The sequence below is a fragment of the Schistocerca nitens genome, chromosome 2 (assembly GCF_023898315.1).
Source record: "Schistocerca nitens isolate TAMUIC-IGC-003100 chromosome 2, iqSchNite1.1, whole genome shotgun sequence".
Lineage (NCBI taxonomy): Eukaryota > Metazoa > Arthropoda > Insecta > Orthoptera > Acrididae > Schistocerca > Schistocerca nitens.
In genome coordinates this window covers 823,300,236-823,324,091 of record NC_064615.1, presented here as the reverse complement: position 1 = coordinate 823,324,091, position 23,856 = coordinate 823,300,236, and the positions used below count along the sequence as shown (strand labels likewise).

Genomic DNA, 23,856 nt, shown 5'->3' with positions numbered 1-23,856 from the left:
GACTTATTCCAGAGTGTATTTGCCCGTGATGCACAGATCCCATTCCAGGTTTCACTGTGTGTTGACCTATTAGTTACAACTTATGGTCACAACTGGTGTTAATAATTCATTCAGTTTACTGGTTGTTGAAATCTGTGGCTGTAGATGATACTACTTTAAGAAATACAGCAACCAACCACGTTTCCACATATTTTTATTTAAGCAAATACAGGTTTTTCGGCCTTGCCGCTGTGGATAATCCGGTTCCCCTCGGATCACCGAAGTTAAGCGCTGTCGGGCTTGGCCAGCACTTGGATGGAAGACCATCCGGGCCGCCATGCGCTGTTGGCATTTTTCGAGCTGCACTCAGCCTCGTGATGCCAATTGAGGAGTTACTCGAGCGAATAATAGCGGCACCGGTCAAAGACAACCATCGTAACGATAGGGAGAGCGGCGTGCTGACCACACGCACCTCCTATCCACATCCTCAGCTGAGGATGACACGGCGGCCGGATGGTCCCGATAGGCGACTTGTGGCCTGAAGACGGAGTGCTTAATACACGTTTTTGGCTTTCACCCATATTCGGTTAGCATCATCTCTGTTTGAAACTTCAGTCAGTGCATCATTACAATATCGACAGCAAAATAACAGTTTTGCTTAGCTACTCGCTTTGCGAGTTGTATATTTACGACATATTCCTAAGTTTATTCTGTAATATAGAAGTGGGACCTGGTGAAGGAAAGTGACTCCCTATTAAGTACACCACGGGTACGAGCACAACCTGATGTCCACAAACATAATTGCCCTATATGCCCGATTGCCAATTCTCAGAGCAACCCAACTTAAAAAATCAGCAAGAAACTGATTGATAACTTCAGCAACACATTCAAACTTGAAGAAATATACTCAGTACAGAGTAGTTACGAACTAGTTAATTTATAAAGGACAGTCAGGTTCCTGAGACAGCTAAGTTCACATCATATGACATCACGAACCACTACACAAACATATCTGTCGATGAAAGAATAGAAATGGTTAAAAGTATCCTGCCTAAGTAAAAAAACTTGACTTTTCCCGAAATATATGGGTTCACTGATTTACTAACATAGTATTGTCATGTAACTATTTATTTTAATAACAAAATGTACCAGCAGAAAATGGCCTACCTAAGGGCAGCTGCCTTGCCAGCTTGCTAGCTGATATTTTCATCAACAACTTAGAACGAAATTTTTTTACAGAAAACCCTCAGATATTTGACAAAGTAATATAGTACAAAAGATATGTTGATATACTGATTTTATTTGATGGTACAACAGAATAAACTGAGGAACTTGCAAAAGAAATGAATAAAAGTATCAGAATATCATCGTCACTATTGAATACCAGACAGTGAAAGGTTTAAGTTTCCTGGACCACTCCATAAGTAACTCGAGCAGCGGCCATTAATTTCAATTAGGCCCTATACAGGAAACCAAGATACACAGATGCCACAGCCAATAAAACCTCATATCACCTGAATAAGCACAAAATGGCTTCACACAGAGCAATGCTCAACACAATGCACAAATTCCCTTTAGAAACAGATGACCAAACTTATGCAATTGCTTATAATAATCGCTACAGTCCAAAACTAATTGATCGGCTAAATAGTAAAATAAGTTCCCACATAGCCAATCACAAAGACAAGTCAATACTAGATAACAGTACATCACAGCCAACAGAAAAATATGTGAGCTTGGCATTTGTAGGGAAACTGTCATATAAAGTAGCAAACCTTTTCCGATGAAGAATTTCAGAAGCAGTTTTTACACAAATAACAAAATAAAGGACAAAGCCATCCATAGCGGCAAGCCATGGAGTTGATTTGGAATATAAAAATTTAACTGCATTTCATTTTCAAAGGTGTACATTAACCAAACACGAAGAAATTTCAACATATTACTCTGGGAGCAAAAAGATGCCTTTCGTTTAAAAAACTATAAGCAAATTCACCTTTGTCCTACGTGTGGCTGAAGGTGAACATCAAATGACAAACATAGCTCGCAACTTACAAATATTCCACCTGGCAAACAAAGGAAAAAGAATGAGCTTATGTGAAGAAACTGAAATGTAGTGAAAAATGTTCATTCCCCAAATGACATCCTAAATGACAAAGTTTGCTTACGCAACACAATTTTTCTAGGGAATTTCCATAATTTGCACATACCACCACACACTTAGCACAGCAGTGAAAAAACATAATCGAATGTGAGCCAATTCCAAGTATATAGTGGTACTACATAACGCATATTGCTGTTCTGTCTTTATTGTTTATAAATGTCATTCCAGCTCTTGCATAAAATGTGCTGTACCAATTTTTTCTTATTTTTATAATATTCCTCAAAATCTAATTAAAGTCACTTATGCACTTATTTAATAAACATACAGAGAACTCAACAACCTGTAAGCAAAATATAACTTTGACCATAGCAGAATCTGTAAGCAAAAGATACCACAGATATAATTTTCGGATGTAAACAAAGATGTCAGTCAGCAAAATAGAGGAGGATATTGGACTGTTCAGCGTAAGACAGAAGCAGAAAAGTGTTTGCGCCTCATGTACAAACGCGGAAATAGGAATAACAGGAAGTAGAGTAGAAATTAAGTACACCTAAACGGCAATATGTAGTAAATATACAACTCGCAATGTGTAAGTAGCTAAACAAAATTGTTATTTTGCACAGGGCAGCTACAACATTCAGTTTGCTGTCGTTGTTGTAACAAATTACTGACTGAAGTTTCAAACAGGAGTTACACTAAATGAAGATGGGTGAGAGCCCGAAACGCATATTAGCTTAAGTAAAAATACATAAAAAGTGGCTGGTTGCACTTTTCCTGAAAATAATGATGAAGTAGAATAACATCTGATGTTTCTGCAGGGTGAAGTAGTAAATGCCTGCACCACTACACAAATTACTGCCATTTATTCGACACTGGGGTGATGTTAAGATGCGAATCGGCAACTGTTACGTTCCGAGCAGCCAGATGTTATGTCCTCATTCCTAGTGATAAAATGGGCGGAAGATGGCTAAAGGGATCTGTCGCCGTAGGAATCTCGACAGGCAAGCAAAAGATTGGCTGACACAAGCGCACTTTCAATAAAGGTATCTTTCTCAACTTGTTGCTGAAGAACTTTTACACTGTTGACAGTTTGTGGCAGCCATGGCTACCTATAAGCAGAGGCCTGAACAAGCGAGCGTCTGTGTACACTGAATGTTTGCTGGTAGAGCTAGCTAACAACATTCGGCACCAACTAGCAACGCGGAATCCCGAACCAGAAGAAGATGCCTACGTGGGCGACGTTCATCGCTTATAACACCGTCCTGACGATCTTCATCGGTCGACCGCCTGGATGTTCTTCATTGGTCAGGTCATCCTACCGGTCATGATGGTCGAAGCGGCACTCGCGGCGCCCACAGTATTCCGTATCGAGGATTCGGCAGTATCTGTAAGTTACGATACTACAGATGCGCTCATTCAGCTGGACAATGTACGATGATACGGCTGTTGCGACGCAACGTGTTCTTCATGTGTGCAACAGATGCTCTGGTCAGCAAGATCACCAGAGCTCTTACAACGTTCGAAAGTGGCTGGGACATGATGAAGCGGAAATATATTTGTTCTCCAGAGCCATTTCCGAATTACAACTACAGGTGCAAGGTGCATGAGACAGTCTACACTGTGTATTGTTGCGACTGTTTACCCTTTACTGCAACATTTGTGTTTCACTGGGTCTGGATTTGTCATCATATACTCCTGCACTGAAAAGCCAAAGAAACTGGTACTCCTGCCTAACATCGTGTAGTGCCCCCGCGAGCACGCAGAAGTGCCGCAATACGACGGGCATGGACTCGACTAAAGTCTGAAGTAGTTCTGGAAGGAACTGACACCATGAATCCTGCAGGGCTGTCCATAAATCCGTAAGACTACGACAGGCTGGAGAGCTTTCGTGAACAGCACGTTGCAAAGCATCCCAGATATCCTCAATAATATTCATGTCTGCGGAGTTTGGTGGCTAGTGTTTAAACTCAGAATAGTGTTCCTGGAGCAACTCTGTAGCAATTCTGGATGTGTGGGCAAATATTCTGCTGCAATAGGCCAAGTCCGTCGGAATGCACAATGGACAAGAATGGATGCAGATGATCAGACGGGATGCTTACGTACGTGTCAATTGTCAGAGTCGTATGTGGACGTATCAGGAGTCCCATATCACTCCAACTGCAAACGTCCCACACCATTACAGAGCCTCCACCGGCTTGAACAGTCCGTTGCTGATATGCAGGGTCCATGGATTCACGAGGTTGTCTCCATACCTGTACACGTCCATCCGCTCGATACAATTTTAAACGGGACTCGTCCGACCAGGCAACATGGTTCCAGTCATCAATAGTCTAATGTCGGTGTTGGCGGGACCAGGCGAGGCGTACAGCTTTGTGTCGTGCAGTCATCAAGGGTACACGAGTGGGCCTTCGGCTCCGAAAGCCCATATCGATGACGTTTCGTTGACTGGTTCGCACGCTGACACTTTTTGATGGCCAGGCACTGACATCTGCAGCAATTTGCGGAAGGGCTGCACTTCTGTCACGTTGAAGAATTCTCTTCAGTCGTCGTTGGCCTCGTTCTTGCAGAATCTTTTTCCGTCCGCAGCGATGTCGGAGATTTCATATTTTACCGGATTTATGATATTCACGGTACATTCGTGAAACGGTCGTACGGGAAAATCCCCACTTCATCACTACCTCGGAGATGCTGTGGTCCATCGCTCGTGCGCCGACTATAACCCCACGTTCAAACTCACTTTAATCTTGATAACCTGCCATTGTGGCAGCAGTAACCGATCTAACAACTGTACCAGACACTTTGAAACGTCCCCTTTTATCTTTTTATACATACGACTGTGCTTATACTGACACACAGTATTTTTAGCGCAACGCAATCTGACTTTCAAAATTCCCTACAAAAGAATGGCCCTGACTAACATTAAACTATACCTTTCGCAAATCACTTACCTCACAAAAATCTTCGCTGCTCAAGCTACTGCAATACAGCGAGCGCCACTACTGCCAGCTAAATAAAAGATTCAAACTATGGAAGGCACTAACTACTGATAGGGATAGTTAGCAAATGAAAGATATTAATAGAGAACAAACAATGTATTTACCTTGATATCATCATATATATAGCAGTTCATGACAAATTACAAAACTCCGCCATCTCTCTCCCCACATCCACCACTGCTGGCGGCTCACCTCCAACTGCGCAATCCTACGCGCTGTTCGCAGCCAGCTGCCTAACACTACAATGGCGAGTATTACAACAATGCAAAGCAGCCACAGACTGCACACCGCACAGCCAGTGATTTTCTATACAGAGGTAGCGTTACCAATAAAAAACCTAAACAGCCTACTTACATAGCCCCCATGCTCCCCACAAAAAATTTTACAAATTTTGTTGGGCACTGGCCAATACATATTTGTTAAAAATTTTTTTCACAATTACAATAGCAAAGAAATCAAATGCACACACTTATTGATACAATGTTGGTCAAAAGCTAAAATTTTCTCACAGTCCATAAAGACAGTCCTGATCGTTGATCACACTAAAATTGCCGTGGTTTTCTCAAAGTCTGAGCAGTAAAAGACAATGCACACAGACGTAGTGGATTTCCATGCAGTCTTGAAGAAGTAGTGTTGTCCTTCCAACGGAAAGACAGTGCTGACTCGACATGCAGACAGGTAATGGGCCACAACAGAGCAAACCCACAGCAGAGTCAGTCGAAGTTTTGAAGAATATTGGTAGGTAGGTCATCACAGAACAGACCCACAGTAGTGCTGGTAGAGATTATGGTATTGGTGGGCCACCAGAGGCGCAGACCCACTGCAGTCCTTGCAGAAATAATGGTCCTGGTGAGTTAGCAAAGACGCAGACCCACTGTAGTCCTTGTAGAGATAAAGGTACTGGTGGGTCATCAAAGATGCAGACCCACTGTAGTCCTTGTAGAGATGGCCAGCAGCCATCTGCTGCGACTGTGCAGGTGCACAATCACCATCGAAGTGTCTTGCGGATAATGTAGCAAGTAATAACCACCACTTGTGCACTCACAAAGTTTTTGAATTGTCCTGAGAACCAGCAATGCTGTTAACCAGTCCCTTGCTGAATTATTAACACACGTGCAAACACTAACAGTCCCTACTTTTCACATATTGTCCATATACTATGACCAATAGAAACGTGTGCAGTGAAATGTAACTTACAAGTTACTTAATTTGATGAACTGCTGTCAATTACAATTTTATAACATGAGAGTACAATTACAAAGGTACAAAATACATCATTAAAGAACATAACAATACAGATAACATTTGTAGTACAGGCTTTACAACACAATAGAAATAAACATATACATCAATGTTACAGGAATTATGACATAAGTAAATACATAAAAGATCAGAATAATCATTGAAACATCAACTTCACACATGAGCATTAAAACAAAACAGAATAAATAATATCTAAGCATATTTACAAGTTAAATAACATATTATTAATACCAATTATATTTGAGGATAACAGTATTCCTCATCATAGTGAATAGTATTAGAAAAAAAATTCTATGAAACTACACAGAGACAGGAAGAAAACAAATACACAAGGGTACACAAACACATAGAGGGATAACACAAAAGGAAAGGACAGGGTTTGTTTTACTGCAGTATTTTGCAAACAAAACTTTCTTTACTTCTCGGAGATCTCCCTGCGTTCTTCATTATTTCCAAAAGGTCCTATCTAAACCTCCTTCCTGTATTCTATTCATATTTCTCTCAAAATAATTATTTCTCATTGTACAATACTCATTTGGCCCAAATCTTTTTCATATACCTTGTTAATGCATTGCCTCCAATTCATCATAGTTAGTTTCTTATATAGTCTACCCCCTCTTAAGCTAACTTAAATCTACTGAGCTCAGATATATATACCAAGGGACGAGGCAATGCAGCATCACATAAAACAATTAATATAAACAGCAATGAAAAAAAACGCAGATTTGCGAAGCAAGCAGCATTAAGAAATTAGCAAAGCAATTGTAATATTACAACTAATCTAAGGCAATGTGCAGCAAACAATAAAAATAAATCATTAGTAAAACTGGCTTAACAGAATAATACAAAGTCAAATTCAATAACACTATGCCTGGCAAACAGCAGCAACTTATACCTAAACATGACATAGCTCAAGCAGAAAAAAATAGTACACTAAAGATAACAATGCAGATAAGTGAAATGTATAATCACATCTTAATGTCTAAGTAATTAAAGTGGTGCACCACAAGAAGTTATTCTACCAAAAAAAAAATACCCAGTAGTTGAAAAGAAAATTCCGTATGCAATTCCTGTGAAGGGAAATATTTTTTTATGCTCCTTCGTTTTTTTGAATAGATCATAAAATTATTTACTGGATCTGGAGACAGAAAATATTTATATTAGTACATCTATAAAATTTTATTTTAACCAGTGCTGCAGTGCAGCTAGAAACTAGATATTAAACAAAATGAGTAAATAAATACATAAAGCAAGCCATATGGCATTTCTCTCAATTCTTGTAGATAGACACTTGTCCTAATCAGGTGTGCAGATGTAAGAATGTTTCCAAGTTATTATTAGCGTCTCGTATTTACGATGCTTTCTACAAAGGAACGTCAATAGCGAGGATAATGGCCTCCCCTTTTTTTTTCTACCTGTGCAGCTGGAAGGCTAATGGCTTTTTTTTTTTTCGGGCCGCTGTCGCCCAGGTGGGTGCCCGCGACGCATTACGTGCAGGTGGTCACTTAACTTTCGTATGGAAATATTTACGACAGCAGTTTCCGCTACAGTGACAGTCTCATATAAAAATTTCACAGGTCGAGAATTTACGTTGCAAATGTGTAGAAACAAAATCCTATGAATATAACAGTGTCCAAGAAATTTTCGCCGTCATTGTGATACATTCACGCATTTACACACATTTCATAACTCTTAAAGTATGATTCTTGGTTTCCAACATCCTTTTTCACAAGTCAAGAGTCCCTAACTTCTATCCATTATTCATATACATATAAACACGTAATCACATTCCTTATATAGCATCAGCTTATTGATCATAAACATACCTCAACAGCATAATACACATCGTCGTCGTAAAAATAACATCATAACACCTCAGTCAACTCTCAAAATCGTCGTAGCTTCCTCCAATAATATCAAAACTTAAAAAAAAATTCTCTGCTCATGTCAAAAGTGTCATCTACCTCAAACGTACTTTAAAATCATGCTCCCTTACCAAATATATCATTCAAAGCTCTCATAGTATCACAATGGTTCTGAAAAAATATTAACAGTTCACAAAGTACAAACAACATACAATTTCGTAAGTGTGAAGTTATCCAACTGTGTAATTGCGTAAACATCTGTCACTGACGTAGTAAAAAGAATGTTTATTTCTCTGTCAAATAATCAGATAGCTGTGTAATTTATGTGTTGGAGAAATATGGTACCGATGTGTAAAGTTGTATAAGCAAATACCATATTAGCTAGGGTTCCTTGTGGTTGCCACGCACATGGTACACAAAGTAAGCGTGTACCCCCCTGAGGATTAATGTAATTATACCCTCAGGTGTTACAGATTACAGCAGTGGAATGAAATGAATCACAGAAAACCTTTGTATCATTGTACTTCAAAAATCTTGAAAAATAAATGGTTTAAGTACAAAATTAATCACTCAAATGCGTGTCCTGTAGCGCTAAATGTGCGTCTTGCTGTAAGATAATTCTGTGGAACTGTCGAAGTTATCGTCCTCTGTACGCAAAGTTCTGCTGAAGTCAATGTACTTACCTCATCATAAACGAAAGTGAAATGCTTTGCTTATAGTTATCGTAGTTATTACGTACCTTACCGTGATCAAGAAAGTACTATAATGTAACGTATTGTTGTGCTACAGAAAAGGCTGTCTCATTGTAGCTATACCACAAAAGTTTCTACTAAAACATGTTTTACTTTCCAGAACAATACAGAAAAACTGTGCAGGTAAATTGTCACTCATTAGTAGCGTCATGATAAAATCGTGTAGCTGTCACATAAACTAACCACTGTGTCATCTGGTATCTCACTGAAAGTACTTTAAATCCAGAATGTATTTTCAAGTAAACCAAAATGTTGCATTAAAATCTCATTAGCAGTACTGGTAAATGTTCTAAGTATGTGAGCCTTATAGTCGTTACGTAATCGTGCAACAAACAAGCAAGAATGTACACACACAATAACACTGTGTCGTCTGTTCACTATAACAATGCATTCGTAATTTCTGCTTAAATAAGATCTCTTGGTTCTTGACTGGATATTTAACTTCAAACATTGTTGCATGGTAACAGTTTCTAAGTCTGACAATGCATACTAGTAATGTACAGTGAAAAATTTTATGGCGAAGACTAAGTTAAAAAGCAGATTATCTTTCAATAAAAGGTTTTACATGTGAAGTGTGGTGCAATCCTTTACTCTTCATAGTACTCATAGTTTGAACTTGAATGCAATTATCATGCGGTATACGTCGGTAAAGAATGCTAAAATTTTTCTCAAGGCTAGCGTCTTATGTTATTTTTCTCGGAGCCAGCGGGCGCACGCGGCTGCCTGCTTGTGCGAGTCATTGTCTGTCTCTTTGTTGGCGCGCGCCGTTATTGGGATTAGGAGACCTAACTTCTACATATTCACTCTGACGAGAAGGCCCTGCCCTGTTTAAATCCCGCCAGTTCTGATGCAATTCAGGTCTGTCGTTACGAATATCTCGTCTGTCGTCATGTCAGTAGATTTCATAATTTCTTTCTTGTCGGTCATGTGGTGGAGAATTTCTCCCTGAATCGTAACTGCACGCTGAACTGTTGCGTCTGAAAGTATTCTGTCTCCCTTGATAATAATAGTTCTGGTTACCATATTGTCTGTTTCTCTGATTGTCTCTGTGATAGTCATTACCGCGGAGAGGTGATCTTTCACTGTAATTATTACTACTCTGCCAACGGTTATTATACGGGTGGTGTCTGTTTCGGTCACGATTTGTGTTGTGAGAATAGCCTTGTCGCGTCAAGTTATTATTTCTTTCACCGCGGAATTGCGACGGATGTGATCTGTGATTGTCGTGCTCCTGCGTTCCGCGATTGTCAGTGTCAATTTCCAGTTCCTGTAACAGTCCCTGAAAAGCTTCAATGTCGTCTTTGCAACGTCCTGCCAAAATAATATGTCGTAAATGTTCAGGTAATTTGATTAAGCAAATGCGGATGAGTTCTGAGGGGCTGTATGGGTTTGACAGGTATTGATTCTTGTGCAACACGTCTTCAAAATATTTCACAAGACTGGAAAATTCAGATTGTTCGAAATGTTTCATCATTATGATGCTATGTTTTACTCGGTCTTGTGTAGCTTGAGACCAATATGCTGAGAGGAAGGCATGGTAAAATTCTCCTTCACTGTGGCAATCGTAAATGACCGATCGCATTCTTACAGCTGGTTCATTCTCTAAGTAGCCACACATAAATTCTAATCTGTGTTCTAACGACCAGTTGGGAGGAAAACAATGAGAGAATTGATGGAGCCACGCTTGTGGATGAATGTCGTTGGCAGAATTCTTAAATGTTTTGAATTTACGTGTAGTAATGAACAGCTTATAGTCAAAATCATCATGTCGGCGAGTCGCATATCGGTCATTGTTACGTCGTATCGGCGGTTCCATCTCAAAATTCGGTGTGCCTTGCCAATTTCTTTCATAATTTCCGAAGTGTCCTGTGTTATTATTTTGTGGTTGTTCCGTATTTCTATGTCCCTCTTCCCGTATTGGGGCGCGAGTGTCCTCTGATATACGTAATTCTTGTATTACCTGTGTCAGCTGATCTTGTACTTCGCGGATTTCTCTTTTGTACTGTGTATTGATTTGATTTTAATTTTGTTTGAATTTTCTAATTTCTTCATACTCTTCAGTGTCAGTGAAGGCTACAAGTGCTGTGTCATTCAGATCATCATCTACCTTTGTAGATAAGTTAGTGAACTGATCTGAAAGTTCGGCTACTTTATCCGATAGTGTACTTATTTCCTCAGTGTGTTTTTCTGAACCAAGTTTCAGAGTATCTACTGTGTCCTTTAAGTTTTCCTGAGTTTTTGCAAGTTGCGTAACCGAATCGGTAGATGCAACTGAGTCAAATTTAGCTTGCAAGGTCTCATGATTTTCGTGAACAGTAGTTTGCAGTTCTTTTATGGCTGCTTCGTGATTCTGTAGTGCATTTTCATGCCGCGAAAAAATAGGTTGGAAATGCTCACAAATTTGTGTTTTACGTCATTACAGACTTTTTGACATTTCGATTCAATGTGATGTAACTCATTAGTTAAATCCTCACGTGTTTGTTCAAGATTTTGCTCCAATGAGTCTAACTTTTGAAGATTTTGTTCCATTGCGTCTAACTTTTGAAGCTTTTGCTGTGTTTGTCTCTGATTTTGTTCCACTGTGTCTAACTTTCGAAGATTTTGTCCCATTGTGTCTAGCTGTTGCTGTGTTTGACTCTGATTTTGTTCCATTTGTTTCTGATTTTGTTCAAGCGTTGTGTCTAACTTTTGTAGCTTTTGTCCCATTTGTTGCATTAACTGTAATAACAATGCACTGGTGTCTGAAACACGTTCCTCAGTGCTTTTCGGCAGTGAAGTTGCACCGGCAACATTCACATTTTGACAAGCAGAAAATGTGTCTTGACTTATTTGAGAAAACGGTGAGGACCCAAATCCTGAATCCACAGCATTTGCAAGATTGTTTTCTGTCATTTCGGATTCCTGAGGCGAGCTGTCGCCGACCGATCGATCGATAATGCTTCCCTGTTCTCTAATTGTTTCGCTGTCTACACCATTGTTTGCCGCCCGCTCCATTTCCCTATGCACAATTACCAAATTACTACTTTGAACATTAGTTAATTCATTACTCGGTGGCGCTAACACACTGCTTTCGTCTTTACTGTCATTTCTCAGTTTACTTTGGAGGCTAGTATTACGTTTTTCACACGCCATTATTGTCACAGTATTTCACACGACAACACAGAAAAACACAATTTGAAGAGCAAAAATAAGAGAACACATTAACATAACACTGAAAATAATATCTAGTTAATTGCAGATGCGAAATACTTGGTGCAAATCTACATACATGCCACAACTGTTTTACTGTACAACAATGAAAAACTACAACTACAATGGAAATTCTCTCTATAATTACGCGCTAGCAATAAACAAAATCTACACTAATTACACAAACTACAAGAAAAATCAGAAGATTCCAGTGAGGTATCCTAGGCTAAGGGTCGACATATGAAACGTCCCCTTTTATCTTTTTATACATACGACTGTGCTTATACTGACACACAGTATTTTTAGCGCAACGCAATCTGACTTTCAAAATTCCCTACAAAAGAATGGCCCTGACTAACATTAAACTATACCTTTCACAAATCACTTACCTCACAAAAATCTTCGCTGCTCAAGCTACTGCAATACAGCGAGCGCCACTACTGCCAGCTAAATAAAAGATTCAAACTATGGAAGGCACTAACTACTGATAGGGATAGTTAGCAAATGAAAGATATTAATAGAGAACAAACAATGTATTTACCTTGATATCATCATATATATAGCAGTTCATGACAAATTACAAAACTCCGCCATCTCTCTCCCCACATCCACCACTGCTGGCGGCTCACCTCCAACTGCGCAACGCTACGCGCTGTTCGCAGCCAGCTGCCTAACACTACAATGACGAGTATTACAACAATGCAAAGCAGCCACAGACTGCACACCGCACAGCCAGTGATTTTCTATACAGAGGTAGCGTTACCAATAAAAAAACCTAAACAGCCTACTTACAACTTGCTGTCTCATATAGGCTTTGCTGACCGCAGCGCCGTATTCTGCCTGCTCACATATCTCTATAATTGAATACGCATGCCTATACCAGTTTCTTTGGCGCTTCAGTGTACAATGATTGTTTACCTACCACATCACTTGTCAGTTACATTTTTCTTTCAGCAGTGTATATATCTCAGTCCTTTCCGTCCTCACTCTTTGAATCTAAAGTGACTTACTATGCACTGAGCAACAGGACGCAGGGGGGAGGCATCAAATGCTTATTAGATGCAGTATTCTGCGTCAGCTACTACTGGTTGTCATCGGTGAATGAGGCAGATGATTAAAATCTCTGGACTGTACTTCGTAATCCAAGTGCCCTGATTTCATTGGTGAACTCAATTTTGGCAGCACTTGCCGATAGACATCATTCCGAGAGCGGCTACCGAATTAAGCCGGGAGGCAAACGCGACCTCGGCTACTTGGGCGGGTAATGCGTTGCAGCTGCGAAGCAAAGCGGCTAACGTGTGTGCAGAGGGAGCGCGTAACTGTATCACGGTAGAGACGCAACGTCCCGGCGGAAGCGGCGAGGCTGCCGCGTGCGTATCCGGCGTGGTGCGGCGCGTCGAGGCGGCGGGCAGTGCCGCGATGGCGCCCCCCGAGAACGGCAAGAAGCGCGTGGTGCCGCTGCGCCTGAGGCTGCGAAGGGTGCTCAGCGGCGGCAGTAGCCATGGCAACGGGAGCGGGCCGGGCGGCTCGCACAGCCAGCCCGTCACACCCACGCACAGCCCTCTGGACAAGCACCGGCACACCTTCAGCTCCAGCAGCCTCGACCGTCTGCGCCAGCAGCCTTCGCGACCCCAGTGAGTACCCCCAACAGACATTCACGAAGGCGAAGTGGAAACTTAGCGAACCACCTTTTTAAAGGACAAACTAACGACCCATACCATCAAAAACACGGGTAGCACTCAGTATCCTCGGCCAGACGCTTTCCTAGCATAGTAGTAATACGTTATACACTACTGGACATTAAAATTGCTACACCACGAAGATGACGTGCTACAGACGCAAAATTTAACCTACAGGAAGAAGATGCTGTGATATGCAAATCATTAGCTTTTCAGAGCATTCACACAAGGTTAGCGCCCGTGGCGACACCTACAACGTGCTGACATGAGGAAAGTTTCCAACCGATTTCTCGTACACAAACAGCAGCTGACCGGCGTTGCCTGGTGAAACATTGTTGTGATGCCTCGTGTAAGGAGGAGAAATGCGTACCATCACGTTTCCGACTTTGATAAAGGTCGGATTGTAGCCTATCGCGATTGCGGTTTATCGTATCACGACATTGCTGCTCGCGTTGGTCGAGATCCAAGGGCTTTTATCAGAATATGGAATCGGTGGATTCAGGAGGGTAATAGGGAACGCCGTGCTGGATTCCAACGGCCTCGTATCACTAGCAGTCGAGATGACAGGTATCTTATCAGCATGACGGTAACGGATCGTGCAGCCACGTCTTAGATTTCAGATGTGTTACGACCCGTGGCTCTACCCTTCATTCGATCCCTGCGATACCCTACATTTCAGCAGGATAATGCACGACTGCATGTTGCAGGTCCTGTACGGGCCTTTCTGGACACAGAAAATGTACGACTGCTGCCCTGGCCAGCACAGTCTCCAGATCTCTCACCAACTGAAAACGTCTGGTCAATGGTGGCCGAGCAACTGGCTCGTCACCATACGCCAGTCACTACTCTTGATGAACTGTGGTATCGTGTTGAAGCTGCATGGGCAGCTGTACCTGTACACGCCACCCAAGCTCTGTTTGACTCAATGCCCAGGCGTATCAAGGCCGTTATTACAGCCAGAGGTGGTTGTTCTGGTTACTGATTTCTCAGGATCTATGCACCCAAACTGCGTGAAAATGTAATCTCATGTCAGTTCTAGTATAATATATTTGTCCAATGAATACCCGTTTATCATCTGCATTTCTCCTTGGTATAGCAGTTTTAATGGCCAGTAGTGTATATACAAATCTTCCTCGTAAATCAGAAGGACGCAGTTTAATATTCATACTAAGGGATAAACAAGGGATGCACCACGAAGGAATTATCCGAATGGGACGGAAATCGATAGATGTGATGTAAATGCACAGAGAAACAAATTATTACAATTTAAGAAATATTGAGTGATTTTTTCAAGGTAAAGAGCTTAACGAATTGACCAGCTCAATAACACATTCGTCCACCTCTGCCCTTACGCAAACTGTTATTGGGCTTGGTATTGATTCATAGAGTTGTTGATGTCCTCCAAATTCAGTCCAGCTGCAGCGTTAGGTTGTCAAAATCCCGAGTTGGTCGTAGGACTGTGTCTACAATACTGTAAACGTCCTCAATGGGGGATAGATCAGGCGATCTTTCTGGCCAAGGGAGGTTTGGCAAGCGCGAAGACAAGCAATAGAAAGTCTCGCCGAGTGCGGGCGGTCATTATCTTGCAGAAATGTAAGAGCAGGATTGCTTGCCATGAAGGGTAACAAAAACGGATCGTTGGATGTCGTCGATTTAACCGTTGTGCTATAAGGGTGCTGCGGACGACAGCCAAAGACTTCCAGCTATGAAAAGAAATGGCAACCCAGACCATCACTGTATGTTGCCGGGATGTAGGTCAGGTTTGTATCGCACCGCTACCCGGTGCGTCTCCAGACAGGTCTTCGGAGATCGTTGGGGCTCATTTCCAAGCGGGACTCATCACTGAAGACAGTCGTTCTCCAGTCAAGGTCGAATGACCCGACACCACTGCAAACAGACTTTTTGGTGAACAGAGGTCAATGGTAGTGGGCGCAAGGGACGCCGTCAGCTCGGCCCCCTTTCGTCCTCACATTCTGTCGTCTCTCTAGGTCGACCACACTTGGTGACTGCGTTCGGCCTTGACGCACCCATTCCTACCAACATCGTCGGGCGATTCGCCGATTACTACATGGTATATATCATGTTACATGTTGAACTGGTAACGCTCTTGTCCTTTGCACTTAGATTTCTGAAGATGGAAAGAAATCCGAAACGCGTCATATACACTTTCTGATCAATGAGGTCATTCTATATTCCGACATAATTGTCGTAGGGACTGTGACCATATTATAACTTAAATGTTTATTTGATACTACAGTAGAGAAGCCATGGCCACAGTACATAATGTTTTTTTTTAATGGTGTTACATTACCGGTTTCATCGAACTACGCCGTCGTTTTCAAATGTAAAACATCAGTTGCAGAATATATAATGGGAATTATAACCATACATCTGACAATCTCATTATTTCTCGTAATTGTTACCAGATGTTTGGTCATAATTCCCATTACATATTCTCCAGCTGATGGTTTACATTTGAAAACGACGACGTAGATCGTTGAAACTGGTAATGTAACCTCTTTCTTTCTTCTTTTTATTTTTCACTTTTTTTAAATAAAAATTTTATGATCTGTGACTATGGCTTCACTATTGTAATGTCAAATAAACAATAAGGTCATTATTCACCTGTTGTATAACCTTTTAAGCAACCTATCCAGCTTAACTACACATCTGCGCGAATAATGGGATAATAAGCAACCGGATTCATATAAGAAATTTAATTTCTTTACACGTTTTGGGCACTTACTGCCCTTCTTCAGAAGGTTATGCCTATCGCATCATTTGTGAGTGGCAATAATAAAGTGCATACAACAAAATGCCAAGGTATGCTGTATGCACTTTATTATTGACACTGTATGCACTTTATTATTGACACTCGCAAATAATGCGATAGGCATAACCTTCCGAAGAAGGCCACTAAGTGCCCAAAACCGGTAAGGAAATTAAATGTCTCATATGCGACTGGCTGATCATTATTTCATTACGTAGGACTACAGTTGCTGGAGATGGATAAAATACTGGATCTACGCGTATTTAATAATATATTAGTAACATAGCACACGCCGGAATTTACATCTTTGTTGACGTAACTGGATACCTACGTGGGTACTTATAAATAGTTGGGCGTGCTGAGCTTGTTCAAATTTGTAAATACTAACTGCGTCTTTATAGCCCCAGATGATGTCTCTTGTATTAGGAGACGAAAGGTTAGCCACAGGAACATGTCTTAGACCACGGCGAAATGCCCATACCACAAACATCACCAAGAATATAAAAAAATAGCTATCCAAAATCAGCAGGTGGTGAAACCACCACGCGATCTAGCAGAACTATATGTGCTGACATCAAATCAAACAGATTTCGAATGTTGTGAAAGGACATCTAAATCTTCTTCAACAGTAGCGAGCGTATTGGAAAACTTAAGCTTTCATGTCATCTACCTTGCGTAGCCCTCTGTTCTGCCAGAACAATGGACTTCTTGTAGCGTTCAGCGGCTTTGTCCTCTTGTCCTATTTTTTTGGCTGAGCAGCATGAAATAAAGCACTTTGTTATGGAATAGGCACCTCATTTTTTTTCTACAAACCCAGGTCCGTAGTAAAACTGTAGTGGACTGGAACGTCTGCGCTGCTCCCATAACGTTGTCCGAGATCATTCAGGCATGGTCTGCGGGAAGATCGTATTCGACTATTCTTCGAGCAATTATTCATCAATGTGGAAACATGCAATGGAACTAACGAAGGAGACAGGAAAACCTCAAGAGAAGAGACGCCGACTACGTCGAGGCTATGTTAAGCCATCCACGGTGTCTCACAGAATCCGTCAATAAACTTCATCGGGAACCTGTTGCAAAAAGACGCTACTCATCTTACACTGAAGCCCCAAAGAAACTGATATAGGCATTGTATTCAAATACAGGGATACGTAAACAGGCAGAATATCGCGCTGCGGTCGGCAACGCCTTTAGAAGACACTGCGCGTCTGGCGCAGTTGTTAGATCGGCTACTGTTGCTTCAATGGCAGGTTATCAAGATTTAAGAGAGTTGGAACGTGGTGTAATATCAGGCACACGATATCCGCTCCGAGGTAGTGATGAAGTGGGGATTTTCCCGTACGACCGTTTCACGAATGTACCGTGAATATCATAAATCCGGTAAAACATGAAATCTCCGACATCGCTGCGGACGGAAAAAGATTCTGCAAGAACGAGGCCAACGACAACTGAAGAGAATTCTTCAACGTGACAGAAGTGCAGCCCTTCCGCAAACTGCTGCACATTGCAGTGCTGGGCCATCAACAAGTGTCAACCTGCTAACCATTCAACGAAACATCATCAATATGGGCTTTCGGAGCCGAAAGCCCAGTCGTGCAACCTTGATGACTGCACGACACAAAGCTTAATGTCTCGCCTGAGCCCGTTAATACTGACATTAGACACTGATGACTGTAAACATGTTGCCTGGTCGGACGAGTCTCGTTTCAAATTGTATCGAGTGGATGGATGCGTACGGGTATGGAGACAACCTCATGAATCCATGGACCCTGCATGTCAGCAGGAGACTGTTCAAGGTGGCGGAGGCTCTGTAATGGTGTGGGGCGCGTGCAGTTGGAGTGATATGACACCCCTGATATGTCTAGATACGACTCTGTCAGGTGACACGTACATAAGTATCGTGTCTGATCACTGTCAGGTGACACGTACATAAGTATCGTGTCTGATCACCTGCATCCGTTCATGTCCATTGTGCATTCTGACGGACTTGGGCGATACTAACAGGACAATGCGACACCCCACACTTCCAGAATTGCTACAGAGTGGCTCCAGGAACACTCTTGCGAGTTTAAACACTGCCGCTGACCATCAGACTCCTCAGACACGAGCATTATTGAGATATCTGTGATGCCTTGCAACTTAGTGTTCAGAAGAGATCTCCACTCCCTCGTACTCTTTCGGATTTATGGACAGCCTTGCAGGCACGCTGCTCACTTCTGCGTTCTCGTGGAGGGGGGAGGGGGGGTGGCTACATGTTATTAGTCAGTGTAACAGTTTCTTTGGTTCTTCAACTCTGTAAGAGCATGCTCCAGGCATACATGGTAGAGCATCCTACACAGAATTTTTTTAGGCAGGGAACTCTGTGTCACTTTGTTATCTGACATTTTTGGGCTAGTCTGTGCACCCACAAAGAATATTCATAGGCCAGAAAAGGTCTATGAGGCTGACCTACGGTTTCAGTTCGCGAACTTGCTCGTAGACCGTTCTTCAGATTTTTCGGGATTCAAAAGTCTGCCTTTCTTGTGCATATACTCCATAACGGGATTTATTGTTGACAATACTGATTCTTTCAGAAGAAACTGCTATTAATTCACTGACGACAGAAAAATCATCGTATGTACTTGGATAACACTTCCTTAAACATTGTACGAAATGTGAGCACTGTGCAGCAGGTTTCATTTTCAGTAGGCTTCCAGCGGGACTGAAGAAAATAAGTGATGATCCCCACGCGTTCAGTTCCACGTTGAATGGTTTCCTTGTGGCACACTCCTGTTCTGCAAAGGAGTTACAGTAGTTGAGAACTTTGTTGTGTGTTATTAATTCGTATACTCGCTCACTATATTTACCGTGATTTATTAATTATTTAGTTTTGTACTGACTCTTTCCATAATCAAGTAGCTTTGGCTCGGACAGTTCCACGGAACCTCATAACAAATAAAATGATCATAAATGAATATTTAATGCGATACCGACTCTTCATTGGACAGGGCGTATCACACATAAGTTTGTATAGCCTCTCTTTGATAATAAACGGCAACTTAACGCATCGATGTATGTGACAAAAGTGTGTGTATGATGAGTCAGTGGTGTTCACATTATTGCTTTACAACAATGTATTAAATTCTGCAGCACGCTCTCAAATATTATCCATAAAATGTTGTCGAAGATTGATCGTTTTTCTTTACAGGAATGAACATATATCTATGCATTTAATGTTTGACAGAACAGAATGTATTGTCCGGAAATACGAACGAATGTACGGAGAAAAGTTTCACAGCAGGTATGACGTAGCAGCACGAAGTTTCACTCTTCAACTGAGTGTGTACTGACTTGAGTCTTTGTGGCAGATTAAAACTGAGTGACGGACCACGACTAGAATCCAAAACCTTCTCTTTTCGCGGGCAAGTGCTCGTATCCAGGTACGATCCACTTGGCACGACTCTCTTTCAGCTTTACTTCCGCAAGTACCTGCCAAAGTTGACAGGAGTTGGAGTGCCAGCCCCACAATGTATGCAAGAGAACTTGTATGAAGTTTGGAGAGTGGAAGGGAAGTGCTAGCGGAAGTGAAGCTGTGAGGACGGGCCGTGAGTCGTGTTTAGGCAGTAGTAATGGGTAGAGCAGTAATCCGATAAGGTAAAGGCTTTGGCTTCGAGCCCCGGCCCGGTATACAACTTTAATCTCTCAGGAAGTTTCAGGTCTCATCATAATTTGACGAAACTGGGTTGCTCAAATCACAGAGAGTTAGCTAAGGCCCTAGTATCCGTGTAATATACACTTCGTAGAATACAGAGAAGGGACTAATGGTGGAACAGCAATTACTCCGCTGTTTTCCTACCACTAACAATGAATGCAAGCAATGGAGCCAAATAATTCTGAATCGTGAGATCAGTCCTCTCAGTGTTATATCCACGTCAATGCTGCACTGATAAACCTCGTACATTTTATATTGTTGACGGATGAGTACTTCGTGAACCGTTATTGTGTTTTAAACTTCTACAACAGCCATGTCTGGAGTGATGAAAATTCATATGCCACGTTCGTCTCGTGTTACCAGCAAAGACACTCTAACAACATGTGTATGCAGTTGTACAAGATCAACACATGAGACATTTTGCGCGAGCCCTCTTGATCACCGTGTGGTAATCAGTGTCCATTAGATATGCTCTATCACACTTAATGGAGACCGAACATCCTGGCACGAGAGAATTTAGTTTCAACACGACGGTGTATCATTCCATTTCTACTTTACTGTCTATGACTATCTAAACAACTGATACTCTCAACGTGGTATTGGAGGTGTACGTCCTGTCCCATGGTCGACACAATGGCCAAATATTCCTATCGATTTTTTCCTATGCGTTTATATGAGATCGTACTCTACGAATAACTAAAAGAAGCTGAAAGGGAACTAACATAAAACGCTTGCGTTTCCATCCTAGTGAGTTTGCAAAAATGGTGCGATGTTTCAAGGAGTTCACTCCCATCGTCTACGAGCGAAGTGTCGAAACGGTGTCTAGGTTGTATTTACATAGAAGATGCAGAGCGCTGGTCTGCTCCCACACCTCCCGACAGGTGGATGGTAGTGGGTCAGCCCACATTCGAGTGATGGAGTGGTCAGTTAGACTCCATCTTCTGTGCCGTACAGAAATCTATATAGGCTGGATGTGTTCGCAGCATTTGGTGGCCAGGTACAAGTCCCTAGACGCGCTTAGTTTGTATCTATAGAAGATTACGATACTGTTCTTTTTGGGAACATTAGCGTTCTTCGGCTTTGCCAGGGGAGCCAATTATTTCTGTTTGACTGTCGGGGTTATATGGAGGCTCGTTTTTTATTTAAAGTTTATGTGAGTATTTTTTTATGTGTTCAGAACGTGTAAATGTAGCGCCGAGAAGCATTGTCATTCAGGTACTTTCCACTTGATTTAAAACGATTTTGAATGAAAACAGTAATAACCCATACATGAGGTGACAAAAGTCATGGGACAGACATGCACATATTCAGATGGCGATAGTATCGCGTGCACAAGATATAAAAGGGCAGTGCATTGGCGGAGCTGTCATTTGTACTCCGGTGAGTCATGTGAAAAGGTTTCCGATAAGATTGAGGCCGCAGGACGGAAATTAACGGACTTTGAACGCGGAATAGTAGTAGGGACTAGACGCATGGGACATTAATTTCGAAATCGTTATGGGATTCAATATTCCGAGATTCACATTGTCAATAGTGTGCTGAGAATACCAAATTTCAGGCGTTTACCTCTCACCACGGACAACGCAATGGCCGACGTCCTCCAGTTAACGATCGAGAGCGGTGGCGTTTGCGTTGAGACAAGCAACACTGCGTTAAGTAACCGCAGAAATCAATGTGGGACGTACGTCGAACGTATCCGATAGGGCAGGGCAGCGAAATTTGGCGTTAATGGGCTATGGCAACAGACGACCGACGCGAGTGCCTTTGCTAACACCGCGACCTGGGCTCGTGTCCATATTGGTTGGACCCTAGACAACTGGAAAACCGTGGCCTGGTCAGGTGACGCCCGATTTAAGTTGGTAAGAGGTGATGGTAGGTTTCGAGTGTGGCGCAAACCCCACGAATTCATGGACCCAAATTGTGAAGAAGACACTCGGCAAGCTGGTGGTGGCTCCATAATGGTGTGGGCTGTGTTTACGTGGAACATACTGTCCTCTGGTTATGATCCATTACTTGGAGACAATTTGCACCCATCATAGACCTCGTGTTCCAAAACAAAATTGGACATTTTATGGTTGACAATGCGCCATGTCACCGGGGTATGTTGCTCGCGATTGATTTGAAGAACATTCTGGACATTTCGAGCGAATGATTTTGCCACCCATATCGCCCGGCACGAATCCAATCGAACAGTTATGGGACATAATCAAGAGGTTAGTTTGTGCACAAAGTCCTGCAATGGCAATAATTTCGTAATTAGGGACGGCTATAGAGAAAGTACGGTTCAATATTTCTGCAGGGGACTTTCAACGACTTGTTGAGTCCGTGCCAAGGCCAGTTTCTGCACTAAGCCGATCAAAAGGACGTCCGACACGATATTAGGACTTTTGGCACATCAGTGTATTTTTATACCAATGTAACTTATTGGGAGCCTTCTTTAATATATGTGTATCCTTAGTTGTGGAAGACTGGTCGTGTCGGCATGTATGTAGCAGAGTTTCAGAGGAGGAACTGTGTTAGCGAACTTGTAAGTCGGGCTAATTTTTATCGGCTGTGGACAGTTCTTGGTTATTTAGATTATAAAGAAGAAAATTTGATTTATTATGATGAAAATTAAATGCACTGTCTACGCCGAAGTATACGAAGAGCTTTTTGTTGGATTGAATAAACAGCCAAAAATGAAGATTGCGATTTTTACAACAAATTGATAAAAATCGTACATTACTAGCACCAGATCAACAGGAGAAATCATCCCCGAAACAAAGATGCTTCAGTTAAGTATCTGAATGTAAACTTCTCCAAATTAATTCGAGGCACAAAATAGATGCTGTCAGATCTAAACTGCCTTCGCTGACTAACTGTTCTCAGTAACATCTTTGTGGGAGCTGGGTATATTTCATCATACACAGCACTCTCTTACGTTCAGAATCAAACACGTGACTTTCTTACAAGCTGTGTTCAGCGGCAACCAAGTTCTCTTTCTGCCCCATGTAGACGTACGTGGTGAGCTTCAAGCAGAGTTGCAGAACACTGCGTTGTGTCTGCCAATCGATCTCGCATTGATTTCTGTAGACGCCAGGCAACGAGATAACATGAAGAGGAAGCCAATTGGTAGACTCCTAGTTGCCTATCTTATTGTGGAACAGGCAACGCGGAAATGTTGGAGATACTGCAAAATTTTACGTGCAGTTGAAATGAATATCCTGAGACTTGCAATCCGACACTTTGAACAGTTTCTATGAGTTTAAGTTGCTGTTCTAAGCTGTGAGTTGATTATGTTAATAACAAAACTGAATGCTCACTCTGACCTTTTAGCTTGTTATTACCTAGTATTCAGTTGTAGTCAGTTTTGTATCTTCTGACATCTTTATTATTTTAACCCCAAAAATTTTGCACATCCTTCATATCTCGCATTATGACAGTCGGTCTTTCTTGCCGTCACCCACGAATGTGATGAGATGGAAGGGGGGTGAGAGAGGAAGGATATGGTACAGGTATCACATAAAGTACTGTATTTACGGGGAACTGTTATGGGTACAGACGTAGAAGTTATGTAGGCGTCGTTGAGAAT

At 41.9% G+C, this 23,856-nt stretch overlaps 1 protein-coding gene across 1 annotated transcript in view; it reads left to right on the top strand.

The window, feature by feature from the left end:
* Positions 1 to 13,568: 13,568 nt before the first annotated feature.
* Positions 13,569 to 23,856, top strand: part of LOC126237078 (uncharacterized) — a 719,539-nt gene continuing 709,251 nt past the window's right edge. Inside the window, exon 1 of the mRNA XM_049946875.1 lies at positions 13,569 to 13,779. Coding sequence (XP_049802832.1) covers positions 13,647 to 13,779 — 133 coding nt within the window. The 5' untranslated portion in view covers positions 13,569 to 13,646. The remainder of the gene's footprint in view (positions 13,780 to 23,856) is intronic.